Genomic DNA, 24,364 nt, shown 5'->3' with positions numbered 1-24,364 from the left:
CTCACTTCCACTCCCGATTCCGTCGGCTCGGCCCCAAATTTGCACTCCAGGTATTCCGTCTTCGTCCTGCTCAACCTGAAACCTTTAAACTCAAGGGCATGTCTCCAAACCTTTAGCCTCTCATTGACGCTGCCTCGTGTCTCGTCAATTAGAACTATATCATCAGCAAATAGCATGCACCATGGCACCTCCCCTTGAATATGCTGAGTTAGTGCATCCATCATCAGGGCAAAGGAAAGTGCTGAACGCAGACCCTTGGTGCAACCCCATAACAACCAAAAAATGCTCGGAGTCGCCACCTACTGTCCTAACCCGAGTCTTAGCTCCATCATACATGTCTTTAATCACCATAATGTAGGAAACCGGAACCCCTTTAACCTCTAAGCAGCTCCATAAGACCTCCCTAGGAACCCTGTCGTACGCTTTCTCTAGATCAATAAACACCATGTAGAGATCCTTCTTCTTATCCCTGTATTGTTCCACCATCCTCCTAATAAGGTGGATAGCTTATGTGGTAGATCGCCCCGGTATGAACCCGAACTGGTTGTCTGAAATAGACACCGTCCTTCTCACTGTCATTTCTACCACTCTCCCAGACTTTCATGGTATGACTCAGTAATTTGATACCCCTATAGTTGTTACAGCTCTGGATATTGCCTTTATTCTTATACAACGGAACCATTGTACTCCACCTCTACTCTTCAAGCACCCTATTAGTCTTGAATATAACATTAAACAACCCAGTAAGCCATTCCAAGCCTGCTCTACCCACACACCTCCAAAGTTCAACCGGAATTTCGTCTGGCCCGGTAGCTCTGCCCCTCCTCATCTTATGCGTTGCCTCTATGACCTCATCGACCTCAATGTCCCTACAATAACTTAATTCATGGGGACTGTCGGCATTTCTCAATTCACCTAGTACAATATCCTGACCCCCTTCTTCATTTAGAAGTTTATGAAAGTAGGTCTGTCATCTCCTCTTAATCTGGTCATCCTCCATCAAAACTTTGTCGTCATCATCTTTTATGCACCTCACTTGGTCCAGATCTTGATCCGTCCTCTCTCTCACCTTAGCGAGTCGGAATAACTTCTTCTCCCCGCCTTTGTTCCCTAGTTCCTCATACAAACGAGCAAAAGATGTCGTCTTAGCCTCCGTTACTGACATCTTCGCCTCCTTCCTAGCTACCTTATACCTCTCACTGTTCGCTCTCTTCTCCTCCTAGCCAGTGCTCCCTACTAACCGCAGGTAAGCCGCCTTCTTTGCTTCCATTTTACCTTGGACAACTGCATTCCACCACCAGTATCATTTGTGGCCACCGGTGCGGCCCGAAGATATCCCTAACACCTCTCTCGCCGTCTTCCTTATATAGTCCACCGTCGTCGACCACATAGTGTTTGCGTCCCTACTACTTCTCCAAGCTCCCATTGCTGATAACCTTTCTTCCAACTCCTGAGCTTTATCCTTAGTCAAGGTGCCCCACCTAATCCTTGGGCGGCCTCGTACTGACCTCTTCTTCCTCCTTATCATAATACCAATGTCCATCACCAACAGCCTATGTTGCGTTTCAAGGGTCTCTCCTGGGATAAACTTGCAATCCTCGCACCACCTTCTGTCGCATCTCATGAGGAGGAGATAGTCAATCTGAGTCTTTGCCACCAAACTTTGGTAAGTAACCAAATGCTCCTCCCGCTTCGGAAAACTTGAGTTTGCAATCACTAGATCGAATTCCTTGGCAAAGTCCAACAGCGAAGTGCCCCCTCCATTTTGCTCCCTGAAACCAAAGCCGCCATGCACCTCAGTATAACCACCTGCAGACGACCCAATATGACCATTGAAATCCCCTCCTATGAATAACCTCTTAGAAGGGGGAATACTACGAACGATGTCATCCAACCCCTCCCAAATGCGCCTTTTAATCTCCTCATCCAAGCCTGCTTGTGGCGCGTACGCGCTAACGACATTTAAAGTACACTTACCCACCACCAATTTAATAGTCATTAGTCTATCATTCACCCGCCTAACCTCTACCACTGACTCTCTAAGATGGCTATCTACCAGGATACCCACTCCATTCTTACCTCTCCGGACTCCAGAGTACCACAACTTATACCCATCTGTATTTTTTGCCCTCGATCCAACCCACCTAGTCTCTTGGACACCTGCTATATTAATCTCTCTTCTGAAGGATCTTCGCCAACTCTATAGACTTACTCGTTAGTGAACCTATGTTCCATGACCCGATTCTCAACCTATAGGCTCCCTTGCCCCCTCTACCTCCCCTGCCTCCCGTCCCTCCCCTGACCCCGGTCCCACACTCTGCCCCACCCGAGGACATGCCCTTAATCTATCATCCCAGACTGCAGCCACTACACCCACGACAATCTAAAGAAAACTCGTTAGTGTAAGCACGTGATTTTTGCCCTATATGAGAATTACTCCCAAAAAATTCAAAAATAAAATAATTTTTCTTGGTGTGCAATTTTTGTGATATTTTGTGTAACTATTTGTATGTTTGTCTATGCATGTTTATTTGTTAAATTAATAAAAAATACAAAAATAGGCATCTTTTGCATTTTTAGCATTTAATGTCCAAATGAACAATTTTATGCTTAATTATTACTTAATTGTGCGTTAATTGTTATTGGAAGTTAATTTGCGCTTTTATAACTTAATTTAGTTCTTAATAATAATTTAAGTACTTTTATAATTTAGTTTTAGAAAAATAAAAGAAGAAAAGAGAACAAAAATACAAAGAAAAATCGGATTGGGCCACTTCTTCAATTTCAAACCACAGGCCCAAATAATTGCCCAACTTTCCCCATGACCCGGTCCGTTTCAAACCGGGTCGACCCGGTCCGCTCCATTAACCCAACACCCCTTCTTCATTTTTGTCCAACACAAAACAAAACCGAAAAAATAAAAAATAAAAAGTGAATTATCACTATTAATAGTTTTATTTTTTGTTTTTTATATATATAAAAAAAATCCGAAAATATTTTATTTTATTTATTATTTTTATTTTAAAAAATATATATATATAGTAATTTCGGAAATGATTTTAAAAAAATAAAAAATAAAAAAATTTCGGAAATGATTTTAAAAAAATAAAAAAAATAAAAAAAAGTAAAAGAATGTAGAAAATTTAAAAAAAGTAAAAAGTTTTAAAAAATTTAAAAAGTAAAATAAGGTTGGAATTAAAAAATAAATATAAAGGTATCTGAAAATTTAAAAAATTTAAAGTAATTGAAAGTAGCATTTTTAAAAGAAAAAGAAAAGATAGTGGTTTGCTTTTTAAAGAAAAGTTAAATAAAGTGAGATTCTCTTTTAAAAAAAATAAAAAGTGGGATTTTAAATAAGATAAAGTAATTAAAGTTAGAATTTTAAAAATAAAAGTAAATAAAGGTGGGATTTCTTTTTCTAAAAAAATAAAAGCAATTTGTAAGTGGGATTTCTTTTAATTAAAAAATAATAAAATAATAAAAAAACAAATCTGAAAATTTCAAAAATTTTGCTATAAATAGAAGAGAAAATTTAGAAAGAGGGGTGGAAAAAAAAAAGAGGAAAAACTAGATAGAGAGAAGAAAAAAAGAGGGGGCGGAGTGAGAAGTATACACCCGATATACATTCTGGATACACTGAATATACAAGGGCAGAATTCATTTTGGAGAGTTTTGAAGTTGAAAAAGAATAGTTACTGCTTCATTGCCTCGCTTAAGATCTGAAATAGTCAGGACCTTCCTGCCTTTTACTTTTTCTCTATACTTGGAGTCGTTTATAGTCTCCTGGGTTTTCTGCTATTCCTACTGTACTGGTTTGCGGTGTTGCTGAATCTGCTGTTGCTGTGTTATTACTGCTGTTGACTTCTCCTTCTTTTGTTCTTGTACTGCTGTTTCCAGGTACACATTTGTACAATCTCGGCTTGAAGCAAAAAAATAAAATATTAATCAGGCTTTGTTCCTGTTGAATTCCTCCTGTTTAGATTTGTGGTTGAATATAATTTTTCTTTCTTCGTATAAAGATGTAGTTGAATGATTAATGAATAATGAGGTTGCATATGTATACTTTCTTCATCTAATAATGTTAGTTTAAATTAATCGGAGAATAATTAATCTGTTTTGATATTATGGTCAATCTCATGTTCTAGTATTATTGAATAACAGAATATAAAATGAAAGTAGTTTTTTTTTTGTACAAACTCGATCGCAATTTTCCATTCGCATTAGCCGTAAACTAATAACTAATAAGTTACGTTTTTCAGCATGTAAATAATTAAGAGATTTTCTTTTATTTTAGAGACGAACTTAATAGAAAATATAGTCATTGTAGGTTTATCCTTTAAAAATAAAAATGAGACGAGCCTCGCCAAATAAAACGTATAGATTGCGGGGCCCTCACAAAATGTATGGTTTAATTAGAATTCGGAAGGACCGTTTAGCAAATTTCACGGTCTTCCCCAAAATAATAACGCGATAATCTCTTTAGGCGCGTGTTTAATATTTTACTTTCTTAAGCCTGGGTGTGCATTTCATGCGACCCGAATCCAAATCCCAAAACATCAAATAAAACGTGTTCCGGATTGTGGGTGCATTTCATGTGACGCAGTCCAAAGACGTGTTTTAAGCGATGTTCACATTTCTTTTAAAAACAATAATAATAAAGCGGTTAAAAGATAAAATTTGCACATAAGTTCATATTTGTATAAAATCAGATAATCAAGCCGAATATAACAGTTGAGCGACCGTGCTAGAACCACGGAACTTGGGAATGCCTAACACCTTCTCCCGGGTTAACAGAATTCCTTATCCGAATTTCTGGTACGCAGACTGTAATATGGAGTCATTCTTTTCCTCGATTCGGGATTAAAATTGGTGACTTGGGACACCCTAAATCTCCCAAGTGGCGACTCTGAAATAAATAAACCAATCCTGTCTCGATTGTCCTTTAATTGGAAAAACTCCCTTGCACCCTCGCGGGTGCGGAAAAAGGAGGTGTGACAGTTAGTGCACAACGGACAACGAATCAAACTAGAAGGAAACAAGTGACTACTAGTACACTAGTTGAATGATTGAACTATTATGAACTAAAGTAACATCAATTTAGTTAACACTAAAAAGGAAACAGTAGAACGGGAGGTACCAACTCCCGAGAACCAAACCTGTGTTGATTTATTGTACTCGATGTAGTTGTACGCCCACGCACCGCTTCCCACCACCCTTTGCTGACGCTCGTCCAGGTTGCTCTCCTTTGCTAGTGCTCATGCGCCCAACTTGTCTCCAACAACTTCGAGAATTTCCCTGGAAACACAGAAAATATCATAACCCAAAAATCAAAAAGGACTGTCACCGCTACCACTAGTGTAGCCCTGATAGTGGTAGGGGAAATATAGGGAAAAAGCAGAGAACAATTTGCAACCCCACAAATAACCGTGACGCCTGCAGTCACCTTCTTAACCGAAATTGAACCGAACACTGACACTTCACCAAGTTTTCAAGAATCGGACAGATCTAACCTTTAGAGGACGAAAAGAAAAGGTCGACGAGAAAGATTCTGGTTGAATTCACTGAAGGCAGTGGTCGGACGAGAGATTCTAAGCTTCAGAAGAAAGGGAGGCGTGAGAGATGAGGGGGAAGGGGTTTACCTGCTCGTGAGGGTGGTCGGTGGCATGAGGGGGTGTCGCCGGTGTGGAATGGGGTGGTATGATTTTGACCGTTGGGGCTGGGATTGACGGAGAGTTTGAAGAGAGAGAGAACGTAATCGAAAGATCTCATAGGAAACTATATTACCAAATATGTTCATAGTTTGCATATTACCCGCCATGCTAATAGTATTTCTACAAAATATAGACAATTCATTAAATAAGGAATCATTGTAGCTGTAGGCTTTCTTATTTAGGCACACTAATATTGGGGAATTAAATATTCTCACTCCCCCAAGTTTCTCTCTCCAAATCCCACCACCTCACTCACGTATCAAACCACACCCCACGATTTTCTCTTCTAAAACCAGCAAAAATCTGTAACCCCTCCATCATTGACAACCATTAAAAAACTTTGAAGCTTTGAATTCGAATTTGGGTTTTCAAAAAATATTATTTGTTTGGATTGGATGTTGTTGCAAAGAGTTGAGAATTCTCTCTACGTCTCTCTCTATATCTCAATCTCAAATTTCAGTAATATAAGAGAAAAGGAAAAGAGAGCAGCAATTCCACCATTGACAGCCATTAAAAAGCTTTGAAGCTTTGAATTCGAATTTGGGTTTTCAAAAATCATTATTTATTTGGATTGGGTGTTGTCGCAAATAATTGGGAATATGGTTTAGAGTTTATATCTCAATTTTGAGGGGTTTTGATGGAGATTAGACTTAGTTTTGGCTGAATTTCATATTGAAACTCGAAGAAGAAGTAGACATGACATACATTATATTGCAGAAATTGTAGAAAAATTATATTTTGTTGTTTATTTATTTTTCTTTTATTCATTTAACTATTGTATGAAAGTTGAACAACATTATAAAAAAAATATTAAGTGGTATTATATTGTAGTTGTATATATCCAAAAAAATTATAGAAATCAGATAGAAATTAGGAACGATATGGGTGTTAGTGTATACATGGAGACGAAAAAGGAAAACAAAAATTTAGAATCATATCCGTTGTGTATAAGTGTTCGCGATTTCAATATGGAATTGAGTATCACCAATGAGAACACAATTGCATGTGTTGTTACATTTTATATCAAATTCTGGTTGTATATAAATGCCTTACACTTTAGCTATATTTTATCTACAAATAAACTACATGTCAGAGTATATATATATATATATATATATATATATATATATATATATATGGATTTTCACAATATCTACAAAATTTCTACATTTAAAATACAATAACACTACATATCATTTGAAAAATTAATATGAAAATACAGAATTTCAATGTTTCTACAAATTATCTACAAAATTTCTACAAACTGTTCATAACAGAATTTATCTTTATTTTCGTGCATGTTCGTCTGGAACACTAAAGTTACTTGATATGCCAAGATCTCCCGTTATAGAGATATACAACTTATCTACAATTTTCTACAACTTTCACATATTATTCTACCCAATTAAATACAACTACAATAACATACAACTTAAATACAAATTTTATACAAAATTTATACAATATGTCTTTTGTATATTTTGTATCTAATTACATAGTAAAAATAAATTTCATACAACTAATTATATATTATACAATTTATCTACAAATTATCTATAATTTTCGTACATTATTTCTACTAAGTTATATACAACTACAATATAATACCACTTAAATATAATTTTTTTACAATGTTGTTCAACTTTCATACAATAGTTACATGAATAAAAGAAAAATAAACAAACAACAGAATACATTTTTTTTATAATTTTTCTATAGTTTCTGCAATATAATGTATGTCATGTCTTCTTCTTCTTCTTCTTCTTCTTCTTCTTCTTCTTCTTCTTCTTCTTCTTCTTCGAGTTTCAATCTGAAATTCAGCCAAAACCAAGTCTAATATTCACCAAAACTCCTCAAAATTGAGATATAAACTCCAAACCATATTCCCAATTATTTGCAACAACACCCAATACAAACAAATAATGATTTTTGAAAACCTAAATTCGAATTCAAAACTTTTTAATGGCTGTCAATGGTGGAATTGCTGTTCTCTTTTCCTTTCCTCTTATATTACTAAAATTTGGGATTGAGAGATAGAGAGAGACGTAGAGAGAATTTTCAATTCTTTGCAACAACATCCAATCCAAACAAACAATGTCTTTTGAAAACCCAAATTCGAATTCAAAGCTTCAAAGCTTTTTAACGGTTGTCAATGGTGGATGAGTTACAGATTTTCGCTGGTTTTAGAAGAGGAAATCATGGGTGATTGAAGAGGAAATCGTGGAGTGTGGTTTGATACGTGAGTGAGGTGGTGAGATTTGGAGAGAGAAACTTGGGGGAGTGGGAATATACGGTTAATTAAAATTAGGAGACTAATTAATACCATTAAAATCCTAAAATGGTACATAAATGGTAATTAGGTATATAGAAGGTAATTATATTAAAAGTTAAGCATAGAGGGTAATATAGTTTACTATATGGCATATGAATGTAAAAATTCCTTTTGTAAATGAAGATTTAACCCAAATAATGGCCCTCCAAATCTCTTAAAACTTAAATCTAGTTGCCCAGTCTCGATACATATATAAATGAGTGAATTTTGGATGAACCTTTTCAAAATCACCATTTATATTTTGATCCCATTAAGATAAATTTTAGGAAAATAACGCGTCAAAATTTTAAAGCATATTGATTAGAATTTTGAAGCACTAATAAATCTAACGATCACCAGAACTTTCAGCCACAATGTGAAAAATTCTAGTGATCGGTATTGCACAAAAATATAGCGACCATCAAAATTTCGTGACAATTATCATAACTTGTAAAATTATAGTATCCCGTCAATTATTCTGACGAACCGCCGTAAGACTTGCCTAAAATAATCTTGGGTGACCAATTAAACCAGAAGAGGTGGCATAACATAATATGCTGGAGTTAGAGGTGGCAAAATAGTTAAAAGAAAACAGTTATCCACTTATATTATCCATAAAAAAAATGGGTTGGATAATGAACAATTTAAAAACAGGTCGAATATGGATAAAGAACCATATTATACACTTAGAAAATGGTTAACCAATGGATAACTAATGTGTTTAACTTTTACATTTGTAAAGCTTCACATTGGAGTTCCTCAAGTTTGGAAGACTAGAAATTCTCTTACAAGTGATCATATTTAAGAAGCCATGGATATCCATATTATCCGCTGGATAAACCCGTTTTTATCCGTCTCAAATATGGATCGGGTCGGATAATTTATCCATTTTTTAAAATTACCCATTTTGACCCGCTCATATCCGACCCGCCCGTTTGCCACCCCTAGCTGGAGTTATTGATATATTCCCAGCATAATATGCTGGAAGTTCATATACAGGTACTCCAATCTCCAATATATTATGGTGGAACTTTTCGTGTTGCAGCAAAATAATGGCTATTTTTCAATGACTTTGCAAATGCTGGTTATTTTTCAATTACCAGTTCGAAAACTGACTAGCCCGTGTTATTTTAACAAATTTTAGTTCATCTTGACCCAACTCATCTTAGCCCAAATAACTTTTGGACGGATCATTTGACTCGTCCAATTATTGACCTAACCCATTTTAACCGGCGCAAAATCGGCCTAACCCCATTTGGCACCCCTAGTAAAAATATACTTTTGACAAAAATATTTTTTTAAAATAAATTGATTTAGAAGCTTGATCAGAATCACAATGTCACTTGTCAGTATCTTGCTCCCTGCTTATAATTTCAGGTCCATCTACTACAACTCGTGACTGAGACGCAACAATCATAGTCCTAAGTGACATGCTTTTTTTCTTCTTTCCTTTTTCACTTACATAATCAGTAAGGTCAAAATTTATCCGCACCTGTAACTACATAAAATAATACACAAGTGTTTGGTTGATTGTATAAGAAAGGAATAATCGCTAGCAAATATCTATATATTACTTTATGCAGGATATTAAACTGTTTAAAGACAAGATGGCTTTTAAAATAAGTAAAAAAAATTAATAATACACAACATAACAATCGCTTCATTTATCTTTTTTCTTAGATTTTATACATTTTCCCTTATTTTTGCATTTAAATTTTATTAACAATTAAGCATGCGTCTTCATTTCTTTCATCATTAATATACTACTATTCTCTTTTCCTAAAACGTTTTCTATTTTTTTTTTTTCCGTTACAATTTTTCAACCACTTAAACATCAGCATTATTGATATTTATTTCTTCCCTTTAGATCTCTATGCTTTCTTTCTTTGCTTTAGTTTTTTTCCAATAGCTCAAAAATAATTTCAATACTCGAGGAGTGTTCCCATATAAGTATTTTGCTTTCCAGATATTCAATTCTAATCCTATATTATTTTGTTTGTTTTACTTGATATCCTCTAAGATTATTAGTTTGTGCAATTCATGTTTGATTTCCTCAATTGAATTTGAATTTGGAAGTAGTAGCTTCGGATTTTTTTTTTTTTTTTTTTTTTTTGCTGCCCTCCATGTGAGTGAAAATGAAAATGGAGAAGAGACTATGGCTAACCAGAAATTGTAGAAGAACACCAGGTATATCACTATTTGTTTTGTTTAAAATATATCAGTTTTGTGGACCTGTTGAAATAGAATTATAAATATGCACCAATAAATCGACATCTTGACCGTTCTTCTACTCTTATTTTTAATTCTCACTTCTCACAAGTTTAAAATCCTTGAAGTTTATTGAAAGAATTAAGAGTTTCAATAACATTTTATTTTTATCTTTCTTTTTGCCGATTTGCTTTTGATTGTTATACTGTATGAAAATTATCACATAACTGAATATTGATATGATCTGCAAATTGCTTGGATGGAAAATTTGTCAATGTATAATCTTCGGAGGAGAATTGGAGCAGCATCAAGTAATTGACTTTATAGTTTGTGGTAAATAATTGTAATTTCTTCTGAATTTCTCCATGAGAAAAGAGAAGCAATACTTTTTTTTGTGGTAATTGTGTAATAACATAAAAGAGTAATTACATGTGCTTCTTTGCTTTTTCTATCCAGTGTAATAGGTTTCTGAAGTTTTGTAAATGCCTATTTTAGTGAAAAGTAGTAAAATTAAAGAATTCACATTTCTTTAAAATTCTTTAGCTGATTATTTATAGATGTAAATATTATATATAAAAAATTTGTTAGCAGAAGTTTGTTAGTTGATTATCTATAAATGTAAATAGAATGGGTTGTTATGGTTTCAACCTTTAATATTCCGTATTTTTGGACCGTTACAACCTTTCATCATAATCTATATTTATAAAGAATAAAAGATTCTTACAGTTGCAATGGCTCTATTCGCAAGTTTCTTCCCTTATCCTCTAGCCATTCATATTGCTTCTTCAATTCTCGCTTTCATTAAGAATATATTGAGTTAAGCTTCTGCATTGGCTATGTTTCAACGGAACTTATACTCATTTTTATTTTGGGAATTATTATGTTTTTTACAATTGATATTCTTGAAAAGAAAATTAACTAATTCAGTTTAGGTCCTGATATATGTGCCAACAGAAAGTGCCAACATTAATTGTTAAAATAAGATTATGAGAATGGTATTGGAAACAAATTAATTATACTACTAGGCATTAGCTGTGTTGCAAGATATATGAAGTCTAATAAAATGAGTATCAAATTCGATAAGTTACTCAAGTTTTTTGTGACGTTGGATATGTCTTTTGAAAAGCATAAGAAATGCATATTACGTACCTGTGAATTCTATGATTATGAAGATTTTGTGCTAGATATTATACATTAAAATCTAAAAAATGAAAATGGAAAATATACAAACAATAAAGTTGGTCAAAGAATGCCACCTCGGCATCACCAATTGAAGGTCTTAGAGACTGGCCATTTAAACTTTTATATATTTAATTTTTTTATATTTTATTTTTTATATATATCATTCTTGAATTGGAGTTTTATATTTTTAGAAATTTAGATGATATAGAATACATATGTAATGAAATATGACTTTAGTGATATTCTTTTTTATCACCGCACAAAGCACGGATAGATTTACTAGTGTATAAATAATTCCTGCATTGGGGTCGTCATAATTAGCAGTAAACCAAACAATCCCTTAGCTGAGATAGTTCAACAACATGCTGAACACCCACATTTTTTGACATTGAAACAAGTATTCAAAACTCTTAGTCAAAACATCCCATGTGAAGAACATATTAGGTACTAAAGTAGTACTAACAAAGTACTCTAATACATAATTAATTAATTTCCCAGGTATTAGAGGCGACACGCAAGCTCTCATGAAAAGCATAAAAACATTAGTGTCACGGTCAAGCACAGATGTCACAGTCAACGTCAATTATTCAAAACCCCTTAATGGAACAAAATTAATTAAGAATATGTTATGTTTAAAAATGCTTCAATACATTATAAACAAAATAAAATCAGACCTCGACCTCTATAGAGGCATCCTTGTATAACAACATTGCACTTCACTATAAAAGCCATATTTTTCCGGAATCAAATTTCATATTCTATTATAATATATGTTTTTTATAATAATAATTCGCTATAATATCCAAAATATCCGAAACAAACAAGACTGTAATAGAAAGGTTTGATTGTACAATAATACTTAAAGTTAAGAAACTCATGACTCGACAACCATTAACACGTAAGATGGTCTAAAAGAATTGACAAGTACGATTCCTTAAATTATTCAAAAAAGAATAAATAAAATTACTGAGGATTTACACTTTTTTGAGCCCTCATGACTTGAAAATACTTTATAGCAAAAGAAAATTACATAATTTAACAGCAAAATTTCCTCCACTAATACTAGTAAGGACTAAGGACAGATCTCGTTTCAAAAGAAACTTCCCTCTCCCTCTCATATACTTATAATTTACTATTTCTTGGATTTTGTTCAGGTAGTTTCTTTGTCTATTTCCCCTATATAGACATGTGAAAAGACGAACAAAAAAAAGCCTGGACATGTCCTATAAGCTTGACTCATTATTTCAAATGAACATGGGCATCATATATGTGTTTGTTTATCTATGACTTTTTCTCATGTTGTTTTTGGTGTTGTCTTACCAAAAGTTCAGCATATAACAGCTCATTCCAAGCATCAGGTACACCAGGGAGGCACCAATGGCTGCAATCTTGATATCTCCATTGCGATTTCCTCTCCTTGTCTGTCAAATTCGGTTTCCTATATATCGATGGGTGACCGTCTTTTCTATAGTCCGACATTCTTGTGATATTGAGATAAGAAACTTGAGTTTTCATTCCTTTGAAGGCATTTTCTAATACTGTCATCTTGGATGGATACGGGGTCAAATATGTGTCGTTCTTTATTGGCTCCGTTTCACTGTCGCATGCCCCGCCAGAATTCCATTGCCCGCCACTGTGAAAGAGTTGTATATTTTAAGGTAAATGGTGATGAAAACAATGATACATGCTAATAGGAAAATCAACAACCAGGTTATGACATTGTTGTTATCGATGAATATTAATTAAGTAGTCGCAAAGTAGTAATAATAACAATAATAAAGAACATCAGCTATCGACAAATAAATGTGAATTGGTTTCAAATTTTGTTGTTATTACCTGAAATGAGAAGCAGAATAACCTCTGAAGAGAACAATTGTCTTCTTGGGATTTATATGAGCGTCGACCCATCTTCCCCATGTTGTTAATGCTTTTCGAAAGGCCTCAAGAACATTTAGTTGGCTGTGCACATGACTTCCTTCTTGATAATAGTCTTTCCTGAAATATTCAACAATTTCAACATTGTTTCATCTACAATTATTAAAGAGTAAACAACTTGATTATGTATGTCGAAGAACACAACAGATTTTACCCTAAGGAAGTCTTCTCATGAGTCCACCAGTGGCCGGTGTTAAAGACTATGATATCTGCATTTTTATACTTCTCAGCCGACTCTCCAATCAAATCAAGTCGAAGCGTTTCCTTCTTCCCTCCTTTTTTATCTGCAACTTCCCATTGTTGAACCAAGAAAGGAGACACAAAGAACTCCACTCTGCATTTATACTCCTGAAAATTTTACATATCAACAATGAAAGATTTCATAAGATTATAAACATAAGATGGTGAAGTCTAATGCTACAAATGAATCTGGCTACATCAGATAACTTACTTCAAAAATAAACGAATGCGAAGCTTCTGTCCTGAAATGGTGTCTTCCAAATTCTTCATAAACCTTTTTCTGATCTTTGACAGAGTTTCTAAGAATGCAAATAAGGGATTCCCACATGTTCCTATTGAGAGAATCACCAACAAACGCCAGCCTCTTTCCTCTTAATAATTCCAGCATATGAGTGGCATTCAATCTGTCAATAATTCCAAAATTCCACCATAAGAACAATTAACCATTGAATGTTGCAGCAGCTTATTTATACCAAAGATACTAAATTCCCTATATCGTTGAGCCGAGAGTATCCCGGAAACAGCCTCTCTACCCTTTAGAGGTAGGGGTAAAGTCTGCGTACACTCTCCCCTCCCCAGACCCCACGACTAAATCCCCTATATCAAGAAAACATAGCACATATACCTGTAATGATCTGCATATACATTACATAATTGATGAATGAGATTAACTTTATCAAAATGAAAGGGGGTCATAGTTTAGTTACTGTCTTACTGACTAAATCAAATTTTACATATATCACAAAATATATAGCAGAACTTGTCACACTCCATTAGAAATAAAACTTCTTGAGTACATCCAAAATCTAAGAAGCACAGAATCTTAGAAGTCTCATATTTGCAGTTCAATCATCAAAATAAATTCCTAATTAGAAAATGTGAAGAAAAAAAAGTTTAAGAGCTCATAGATTGCACAATTTACCTGGGAAAAGTGCAGGCCTTGGGCTTCCATTTCATCTTTAAGTAACCACTATCAGGCCTCCCATTAAGAAAACAACTGAATTGCTCATCAATAAGAGAACAAGAACCAGGTTTGTACAAAGGATAAGACTCATCTGTAACCCAATTCCCATCAAAGAAATCACAATTCAACAAAGACTTAACCAAATCTTCATCTCCTTTCTTCACTGACACATCCAAATTTGTCTCATTTCTCTGCTTCTTCACCAAAGAAGAAGTGAAATTTTTCTTCACTTCCTTCTCTATAATTCCCTTTTCTCCATTCCCATTTGCATTTTTGTCCCCATAAGAGTACTTTGGTGCTGAATTTTCAGTCTGATTCACATTAACCGGAGACTTTGTAGCCTCAATTGTGCTCTGATTTGCCTTCAAAATTCCAACTTTATCATCAAATTTTTTACATTGTGTCTGATTCACATTCACAGGAGAGTTAGCAGCCTGAATTGTGCTCTGATTTGCCTTCAAGATTCCAACTTTATCATCAAAATCTTTACTTTGAGTCTGATTCTTCACAACTGATGATTCTTTATAACTCAACACAGAAGAATTTATTGGGACAGTAACATTTACATAAGGCTTCTGGTCCAAAACTGTACTCTGGTTAAAGGGCTTTTCCAAGACTCCAACTTTATCATGAGACTCATTATTCTGAGTATGTTTTTGACCAATTGATGGCTCTTTATTCAAATGGGGTTGCTCAAATTTGGTGTTTGAAATTGTTGGAACATTATTTGCAACAAGATTCTGAACTTGCTGTGAAGATTTAGGGAAAAGGTTAGAGAAAATGGAAGAGAAGTGAGATCTATAAGTCCCATCTTCTACTCTGCTACTGCTTAATGAAAAAATGTTAGTAAACCATGGAGAAGAAGAGTTATTAGGATTAGGAGTAAAAGCCAAGAAAGTGGTGACAACAATGAAAACAAACACAAAACCATATGCACATGCAATACTTCTTTTGGTTTTGACAATTGAGAAGTGAGTTTTTAAGTCTGTAACCAGAGTTCCACCATTAATAGGTGCATATTTTGCTGTTTCTGCCATTGGTTTTTGCAAGAAATGAAAATTATAGATCAAAATCTATTGCTGCATAGGGGCAAAAGAAGAAGAAGAAATGATAGAGTGTAGAGTAGAGATAAGAAAGCAGCAGCAAAAGGCATAATGGAGAGAGATTTTGGAAGTATTGGTGTGTGGTATGGACTCTTTTTAATGTGTGTTTCTATGTGTGACCAATGTGAGTTATAACACCATTGTGTAACGGAGAAAGCACCCATCAAATTTAAACCTTAATTTATCATTATTCTTTTAATATCTCATTTAACATAATACAATACTTAAATTTACAAAATAAAACAAAAAAGTTCACCCACTTAGTCAGAAAAAAACAGATTTTTTTTCCTAATGGAGCAAAGCAGGAAAAAATCTTTAACTGGGATGTATACATACAAAAAATGGAAAAAAATTTAATGAATGAATCTTTTGATTTAGTTGTGAAATTTTTTGTTAAAAGAAATATTAATATGATGTTTTTAAACTTAGGGGTCGTTTGGTTTGAATACGGCTTATGCCGGGATAAGTTATACTGGTATAAGTTATGATGAGATAAGTTATGCTGGGATTATTTTTTATCTATTGTTTGGTATGTTGTATTAAATATGACAATTGCATAATTTGTAAGAAGAATGTATAAGTTATACCGTTGCTAATTAGCTCCACCCTCTATAGGGTAGAAGTTATCTCGGTGTTAATTTTAATCCTGAGATAATTTATATCTGATTTGCTAACCAACTAAAGTATTAAGATAATATTAAATTTTTATACCAGAACTATACTTTCTTATACCTCGTAGCAAACTACCCCTTATAGTACTATTTTAAATTCAGGAATGTTCTAATTATAATTTCACAAAAACTTCGTGTAGGGGAAAGTGAAAGGCGTCGGCGTAGTAGTCTCAAAAAAGTAAAAGTTAGTTGACCTTTCAGAAACTTATCAATGAAGTGTTGACACATTGAGTATAAGGCCACTTGTTTTGAGATTATTAGCAGGAATGCCACTGCCGGCTAACATCAGAGAGAATTTCGGAGACAAAACTCTAACAACTAGATGAAGATAGCATTTTAAAACGGAGAAAAAGAAAAAAGCAATTTTTTTAAAAAAACTCCAGATCTCAAATGCTTCCACCTGTATGTGTTGGGTGCTGCTCTGGCTTACCGTGCGGCATTTTTTTTGTTCTCTTTTTATTTGGAATTAATTAATGTTTTTTCTTCTTAACATTAATTAATATTATAGATGTACCCAAATTTTGGACGGCAATTTTTTTTCTGAATATGAAGATTTAAAGCAAACTTAATATAGTTTATTTGGTCAAACTTTTAAAATTAGTATTTGAAAAGTACTTTCTTAAAAAGTACTTTTAAAAAAAGTTTTTGATAAAAAAATTATTTGTATTTGACTAATTAATTTAAAAAGCACTTTTAAACAACGATTATCGTTTGACCAAACTTTTTAAAAGTGTTTCGAAGCATAATTTTCTCAAAAGTGTTTTTAGAAAGAAATTAATTTTTTGCTTTCAAAATAGGTTGTATTTCTACTCAAAAATATTTTTTAAAGATTTGCCAGACACTTTAATTTTATAAAAAAAAAAAATACTTTTGACCAGCTATGTTTACCCGTAGATCTAACTAATCATGAGGGCATTTAGTCTAGTCAAAATCATTAAGGCTTAATTAGACAGTATCGTCAGTTATGGAAATTTGACTGTAAGGAGCTTGCCTATTTTTTATAAAGGAGGATAAGGTTGTTCTATTTTTCTTATGCGTACCATGTTCTATTTGATACTTGTACCAGAGAATAATGTGTCCAAAAAATGCCCAACCAGGATGAAAGTATAGAATATTTATAGTATTATAATTGAGGGAAATATTTATTTATTCGGGCTAATTATCTGACCGTAGCATATAATAGTTATATACTCCGATCCTATTATGGATTTAAGTCAAACATAATTAGATGTATGAAGATAGTGAAAATTCAAATACTTAACAATGGATAATAAGGATTTATGAAGATCTTATGTAAGAAGAGATTAAACAATATCGAGAACATACACCTCACGCACACACAAAAAAGAGAGGAAAAGTCTATTAGCTGCTAGATAATATACCACATTTAAAGTTTGGAGGTTCATCATATCGGCAAAGAATTAAGTTATGATCAGTTATATTAATGGTACGATAAAATAAAAATTTCACCCAAGAAAAAAGATAAATAGATTATAAAAACCCAATTATGGACTAGGAAATATCTCAAACGTGGAATTGAAGGATCTCTGTAGTTCGATTTCGGATTTCCGGTGTACATAGAATATTTGGAAAGCAAATGAACGTTTTTTAATTCTAGAAAAAGCACTTTCAATTTAAATTCCGTCAACAACTTAAATGCCCTAATCTCTTCAAATTTTAAAGGAAATTCTACCTCCTATAACAAATGTATACACCCTATTTATTATAAATTAAAATTATTTTAAAATATTATTTCCTATAGCAACCTTTTATATTTTATAGCAAAATACGTATTTATGGTATATACTATCATTGAGGCATGAAATACGCTATTTATGTTTTTCCTCTCTCAGACAGCTGGATATACCTATTTTTAAGGTGATTGTCGTTACTATATTCATGAATACATGGCGCGAATACATGTGAATACATGCGCATACAGCTGGACTGCCCTAATTTTAGGCGCTTTTTACTGCTGTATTCATCTGGACTGTCCTGGTTTTAGGCGCTTTTTGCTGTTGCATTCATGAATACATGGCGCAAATACATGTGAATACATGCGCGTACAGCTGGACTACACTGATTTTTAGGCATTTTTTGTTCTTGTATTCATGAATACAGCAACGCGAATACACTATCGTAACAACTGAATAGTAGCTATAGGAAATAATTATGTACTCCTTCCGTTTCAATTTATGTGAACTCATTTGACTGGGCGTGGAGTTTAAGAAAAAATAGAAGACTTTTGAACTTGTGGTGTAAACTGGCGCACATATATTTTGTGTGGCTATAAATCATTGCATAAAGGTAAATTATTTTCAAATAAGGAAAGAGGTCATTCTTTTTGGCACAAACTAAAAAGGAAATAGGTTCACATAAATTGAAACGGAGGGAGTATATGCTAGCTATAGGAAGTTAATTGCTATTAAATAATAGTGACTTATGAAACTAACGTTTGGAAAGGAGAGTACTTAATTAAGTTAGTAGTAAAGAAAAATTATTTTTCCATTAAATTAAAAAAACAAGCTGATACCTCGTGGATCCGTAATATTGACTCTTGCTATAGTGTCCGTACAGATAGCAAGTACGTGCCGAACCCATCCTCAGGAGTAGGGGTGTTCAAACCGAAAAATCAAACCAAAACGATTAAAAAACCTAACTAGGTTTAGTTTGACTTGGCTTGGTATTGAGTAAAAAAATTCGAACCAAATCGACATATAAATATATAAATTTTATTTATATTTTTAAGACTTTATAGCGATTTTTCTTTAAAAAATGTTGAAATATTTGGGATCCTCTCATGTATTAAGCTTGAAAGCATAAATTAACGAAAAATTATTGTTAGACGACTAAGAAAATAACTATCATGTGTTACTAAAAAAATTCTCCCATTAGAATATTTTAATAGATCATATGTTTGTCAATTTTTTTCATATTTACTAAAATATATTCACTTGTCAAAGTTTTATCTATAAATTTAACAAAGTAAGATTGAAGTAATATTTATGTAACAAAAAAATCTGAAAACTCGACAAAACCGAACCAATCCAAACCGATATAGTCGATTTGGTTTGGTTTTGATAAAAACCGAACCAACCGGATCCATGTATACCTCTACTTGGGAGTTAGGCAACAAGGAAATTGTGGCATTTGGCCAAAGAACAAAAATGTCACTTTTACCTAACATAGCATATACATTTGCGAAAACTCATTCTTTTCTTTTGAGTTTTAACTATGTAATATATGCTATGGTTTAGTATTGCTTTCGAATCATAATTAGCCAAATTATGATATTTTTTTTCGACTTTTGAAATGCTAAAATGAGGTAGATTTTCTTGGATTAAGTAAATAAATGATGATTGCAACTCGCAGAAGGAATTATTTTCAAGTTATGATATGTCTTTTCAATCCAAAATCATTTCATTATAAAAGTTTGATTGAAATCAAATCTGGCGAAGGGCCAGGAATCAATCTCCATAGTGTGATGTGTCCTAGTGCCACGACCTTTGACTCCTTGAGATGCCACAAATAAATTTGGACTGGGACATCATATTTGAGGCTAATAGTATGTGTATTCTTTTTGGCATTATTTGTCGGTGCCAAAGCTCTCTGACAAACATATATAAAAATAACAAAATTGATTGGTACCTCATGTTTTCATATTTGTTTGTCTAAATAAATTTTTAACATTTAATTATATAGTACGAAAAAAGTGTATTCCAACATATCTGATCCCAGAAAGCGTAGCTTGGAATCTAAATGGCAGTGGACAATCAAGCATTTTGTGATGTACCCAACTATGCATAAACAGATGTGAAAACTTTAAAAGGGTTATTTAATTGATTGACGAGTAATAAGTTAAGAAATACTGATAACTGATAAGAATGACCTTTTTTGTTCCACTAATTTGTCTTTAAAATCACATGAACAGAAGATTTTAGACACTTCTCAAAACTTAGAATACCCCACCTTTACAATTGGAGGAGGACAATGACAAAAGAAAGGGAGCCAGATTTCATTCAAGACTTCGATCTTCTAACTACTTTTCCTCCACCGACTAATATTCCTTTAAAACTCAATTGAATTTTGCAGAAAACAAGAAAAAAGAAAAACATGAAATGACTTTAAAGAAATTCAGAACTGTCATGTTTTTCTGCCAAAATAAATAAGATGAGTAACAAATGAATAAAAAACCAAGACGCGTGCATGGCCTTAATTAGAGGTGTCAATAACAAATGGGGGAGACAATGGATTTAACTCCAAAGTTTTGCAAGTTGTCGTACCATTTGTCATGATTTCATCTGCACTACTACTACGATCGTTTTTCTACCTCTTAATTATATATATGTAGCTCTCTCTCTAGATCTCTTTCAATCATGCTAGTATAACACGTATATAAACTCCTTATGGTCCACAATAAGTAATCAATTTACTTTTTTATTTTGATCCAAAATAAGTGTTTATTTATATAATCAAGAAAGAATTTAATTTGTTTTTACAAAATTACCCTTATGTACATATCCCTAAAAAGTTTTCTTACTCCTCACATTAAATATTTAATTAAGGGTAGTTTAGTCATACTAGGTATTTTTGTATAAAATTTAGTATTTTCTTAATGGACGTGCCAAAAGCAAATTGGTCACTTATTATGGACCGGAGGGAGTAATAATTATTATGTAGAATAAGGTAATTGAAGAAGTTAAAAGAAATTATCAAACCTTTTCGACTAAATTACTACCTTCGAGCTTTCCAGCCATCATCAAACTTTCTTCGACCCTTCACATCTTCATCCTTGTTCTTTAATTTCCATAGGAATTTCCAGATTTTCCCTAAATCTTCACACTCTGTTCTTCATCTTCAAAACCCGTTTTTCCAAAACTTTTCATTCTTTCTTCAAATTTTCAAAACACTTCCCCAGATGACAATGGCCAAAACTTCGAAAATCGTTCCTCAAAGAGTTGCCTCTTCATCTTATCAACCGGCTGTTGGTACTGAAGCGGTCGCCCCTGAAGTGGTTGCCCGAGAAACGGCTTCCCCCGTTGTGGTTGCTAACGAACCGGTCACCGAGCCACCCTTGACAGCGTTCATTCTCGGGGGCTGCTCAATTGCAGATGACTTTAAAGTCGAGAAGCCTTCGCGCAAACATGATCGGGGTGAAGGAGTCTCGAGGTACATATGTTCTGTGACTGAAGATGTTCTTCCCAAAGTTCGTAAGGACTACAGTTGGGAAGGCAAGAACGTAGTAGTCCCCGAGACCGAGGACGTCGTTACTACCCACGTGGAGGGGTACTTAAGTGTTTACACTTATCCATTCACGCTGGGCCCGATGGAACCGATCGTTTTAATCTTTTTCAAGAGGTACGAGGTGTACCTGGGCAAATACATCCATCGTTGTGGAAGATCGTGACCCTCCCTCGCTACTTCGTGAACAAGACCGAGTCTCGGTGGTTCACGATCGACCACCTGCTCCGATTATACAGTCCTCGAATGTTTCGAGGAGGACTGATCAAGCTTACTCGTCAGGCTAGCAAGGCCCCTTTTTCGAGCATCAATAAAGACCGAGATCGGGGCTGGCAGGGACGCTTCGTCTGAGTGAAAATCGAGGATTTGATCCCCCCGAAATACATGCCATTCCCCGAGAAGTGGAATGTATCTCGTAAGTGCAATCTCTCTTTAAACGTCACAATTCTTTCAATTTCTTTCTTCTCATTTACGCTCGTGATTGTGCAGTTGTCGCCTAGGTTCCGATGCAGTTCCCCCGCTAAAGGAGTGGATCAAGGGCATCTGTACTCAGATGTCGTATTTTGAGCGCACATGGTGCAGACTCTCGAAGGGCCGATGGGAGGCCCGTTCTCATAATAAGGTTTCTCTTCCAAATAGGTAACATCAGGCTTTCCTATTTGCATCATACTCATTCTTATTTTCTCTCTTTTATTTTTGCAAGGTTACCTAAGACCACTGAACTTAGCCGTTTAGAAGGGGACGAGGACGTGTCCTTGTATGTTGATCCCTCTATTTCAGGATAGCCCAGTGCTGGAGCGGGGAAAAAAAGAAGAATAAAAGGAAGGCTTCGGGCCCCCCGAATTCCGCAGCGAAGCCAAAATGGAAATTGGCTCATAGGCCAAAAAACGCTCCGACTCCCGAGCACCAGACTCGGATTCGCTTTTTCGGCTCAGGGATGAGCCCGAAGAAGAAGATATTTTTGTGTCCCACGGGTCGATCTCTCCCGGGGAACAGGCAACAACTGAGGGGGAGATGTTGGATGTCGATCTCCTTCAGACTCAGGAGATCGATATGGAGACGGGGGTTGTGACCCCTTGGGACGCCGGCTCTACTCCGAAGGGAGCACCTAGTGTCATAGAGATTTTAGGGCCGCCCTCCTACATTGAGTCCTTGCTCGAAGAGGCCCGAGCAGGAAAGGAGAGGTCAAACGAAGGGGTTCACGGTGTGGATGATCCTCTTCATTCCCTTTTTGATGGCGTGGACTCGTCCATTCTGGAAGATCTTTTTGGGTTGGGCGACTTGGAAGTTTCGAGAAAAGATCCGTCTTTGGAAGTTGGCAGGCCGAGTTTGAGCCTGAAGTTGGTCAATTAGTTCCCCACCCTGAGTGTGGATCCCAATCGCAAGAGATCGATAATACTTAAGGTCCCAGAGGATCCCAAGTTATTTTTGCTCACGTGAGAGTAACAAGCTACCTCTGATGCCTGGTGACTGAGGAGGATCAGGAAAAAATGAATGAGGTGGACGTGTCATGCCTTTTCAACAAGGCGCAACAAGTGCCGAACCGAGTAAGGCATCATTACGTTCCTTTGAACTTCACTTAGGTTTTGGTATTTCTCACGTCTTTTACCTTTTTGTAGGCCTCGATACTTCATCACGAGAGCTTTCTTCGGTACCGGGTTGAGGTCAACTAGCTCGATCTTGAGGTTAAGGAGCTTCCTTAGAAAAGGGATATGTACAAGCTTCTCAACAAGCAATGAGGGGCTATTAAGAACCTTTAGGCCAAGCTGGACGGGGCCCAGAGAGAGGCATCGTACCTAAGGCAGGAGGATTCCGACTTGGTCAAAAGGTAAAGGTCTTCGAAGTTAGAAATGAGGAACTAGTCGTAGTGGCTAACAACCAAACCTCGCAAGTCCAGCAAAAGATCAACCAGATTGACCAGCTTTGAAAGAAGATAGATGAGATCCAAGCCATGGACGATGGGTGAAAGAGCAAAATGGATCTGCTGGCCTCAGAGGAGGAAACACCGAGGCGAACCTTTCTTTCGTAGAAGTTTAACTTCGGGTAGCGAAAGAGAGGGCTGATACACGGGCTCAGCAAAATAAGGACCTCCAAGCACGACTAGGATCGACCATCGATGAACGGGATGCCCTCAAAAAGTTGCTCAAAATAACGAGGTTTAGGCTGGAAGCAACCTCAGCTGATACTAACGAGATGGTGGCTCAATACAAGGCCGATGTTGAAGCAGCCGAGGCACGCGTGATGACTATTGCTGAGTCTGTAAGGCGGTTATCCCTAAGGGAGACCCTCGTAGAAATCCATGCCCGAGGTTTCGACCTATCCGCCGAGATCGAGGAGGTAAAAAAACTTGAGGTCGAGACCAAGAAACTAGCTGAACCCCGAGGTGAAGAGGGTCTGAGGGCTTTGAAGAATTCGAAGGCCCCGACAGTTTTGGTGACGAGTCGGTTCCGGTGAAGATCAAGTGTAGATGCATTAGGATTCTTTTTGTTTTTGTATCCTGTACATATATTTTATTGAGGCCATTTTTGTTGGGCCTTTATAAAGATATTCTGGAATATATAGAATTTTTCCCTTCTAGCAATTTTCAAGTCTATTATCTTAGCATCTTTTTACAATTGCAAATATTTCTAATGCCTTAGTACATAATCAAATGTAGTAATAAGTTATTTTTTAGAGGTCCGAACAAAACCTGTCCTCGATCAATTTTTGCTCGAAACTTGTGAAAACTCGAAGTGACCAGAAATTTCACCAAAATGCTTGCTTAAATGTTTTTAGACTATGCCTTGTCGAGGGTAACC

General features: G+C 35.1%; 1 protein-coding gene across 1 annotated transcript; it reads right to left on the bottom strand.

Annotated features, from left to right (window-relative positions):
• Positions 1 to 12,145: 12,145 nt before the first annotated feature.
• On the bottom strand, positions 12,146 to 15,803 carry LOC107795280 (protein trichome birefringence-like). Its single transcript, XM_016617889.2, has 5 exons — positions 14,510 to 15,803; positions 13,799 to 13,991; positions 13,502 to 13,695; positions 13,249 to 13,407; positions 12,146 to 13,045 (listed from the first exon to the last, which is right to left on the bottom strand). The coding sequence occupies exons 1-5, from the start codon at positions 15,586 to 15,588 to the stop codon at positions 12,694 to 12,696; spliced, it is 1,977 nt and encodes a 658-aa protein (XP_016473375.1). The 5' UTR covers positions 15,589 to 15,803; the 3' UTR covers positions 12,146 to 12,693.
• Between the last annotated feature and the right edge of the window lie 8,561 nt (positions 15,804 to 24,364).

Source organism: Nicotiana tabacum, chromosome 5, assembly GCF_000715075.1.
Source record: "Nicotiana tabacum cultivar K326 chromosome 5, ASM71507v2, whole genome shotgun sequence".
NCBI lineage: Eukaryota > Viridiplantae > Streptophyta > Magnoliopsida > Solanales > Solanaceae > Nicotiana > Nicotiana tabacum.
Note: the sequence above shows the minus strand (reverse complement) of the source record. Positions and strands in the feature narration are given on the sequence as shown.

Coding starts and splice junctions, on each gene's coding strand:
- LOC107795280 (XM_016617889.2), bottom strand. CDS start 15,588: ATGGCAGAAACAGCAAAATATGCACCTATTAATGGTGGAACTCTGGTT. Junction 13,992..14,509: donor AAGGCCTGCACTTTTCCCAG/GTAAATTGTGCA, acceptor AATTATTGACAG/ATTGAATGCCACTCATATGC. Junction 13,408..13,501: donor CATGAGAAGACTTCCTTAGG/GTAAAATCTGTT, acceptor TGAATATTTCAG/GAAAGACTATTATCAAGAAG.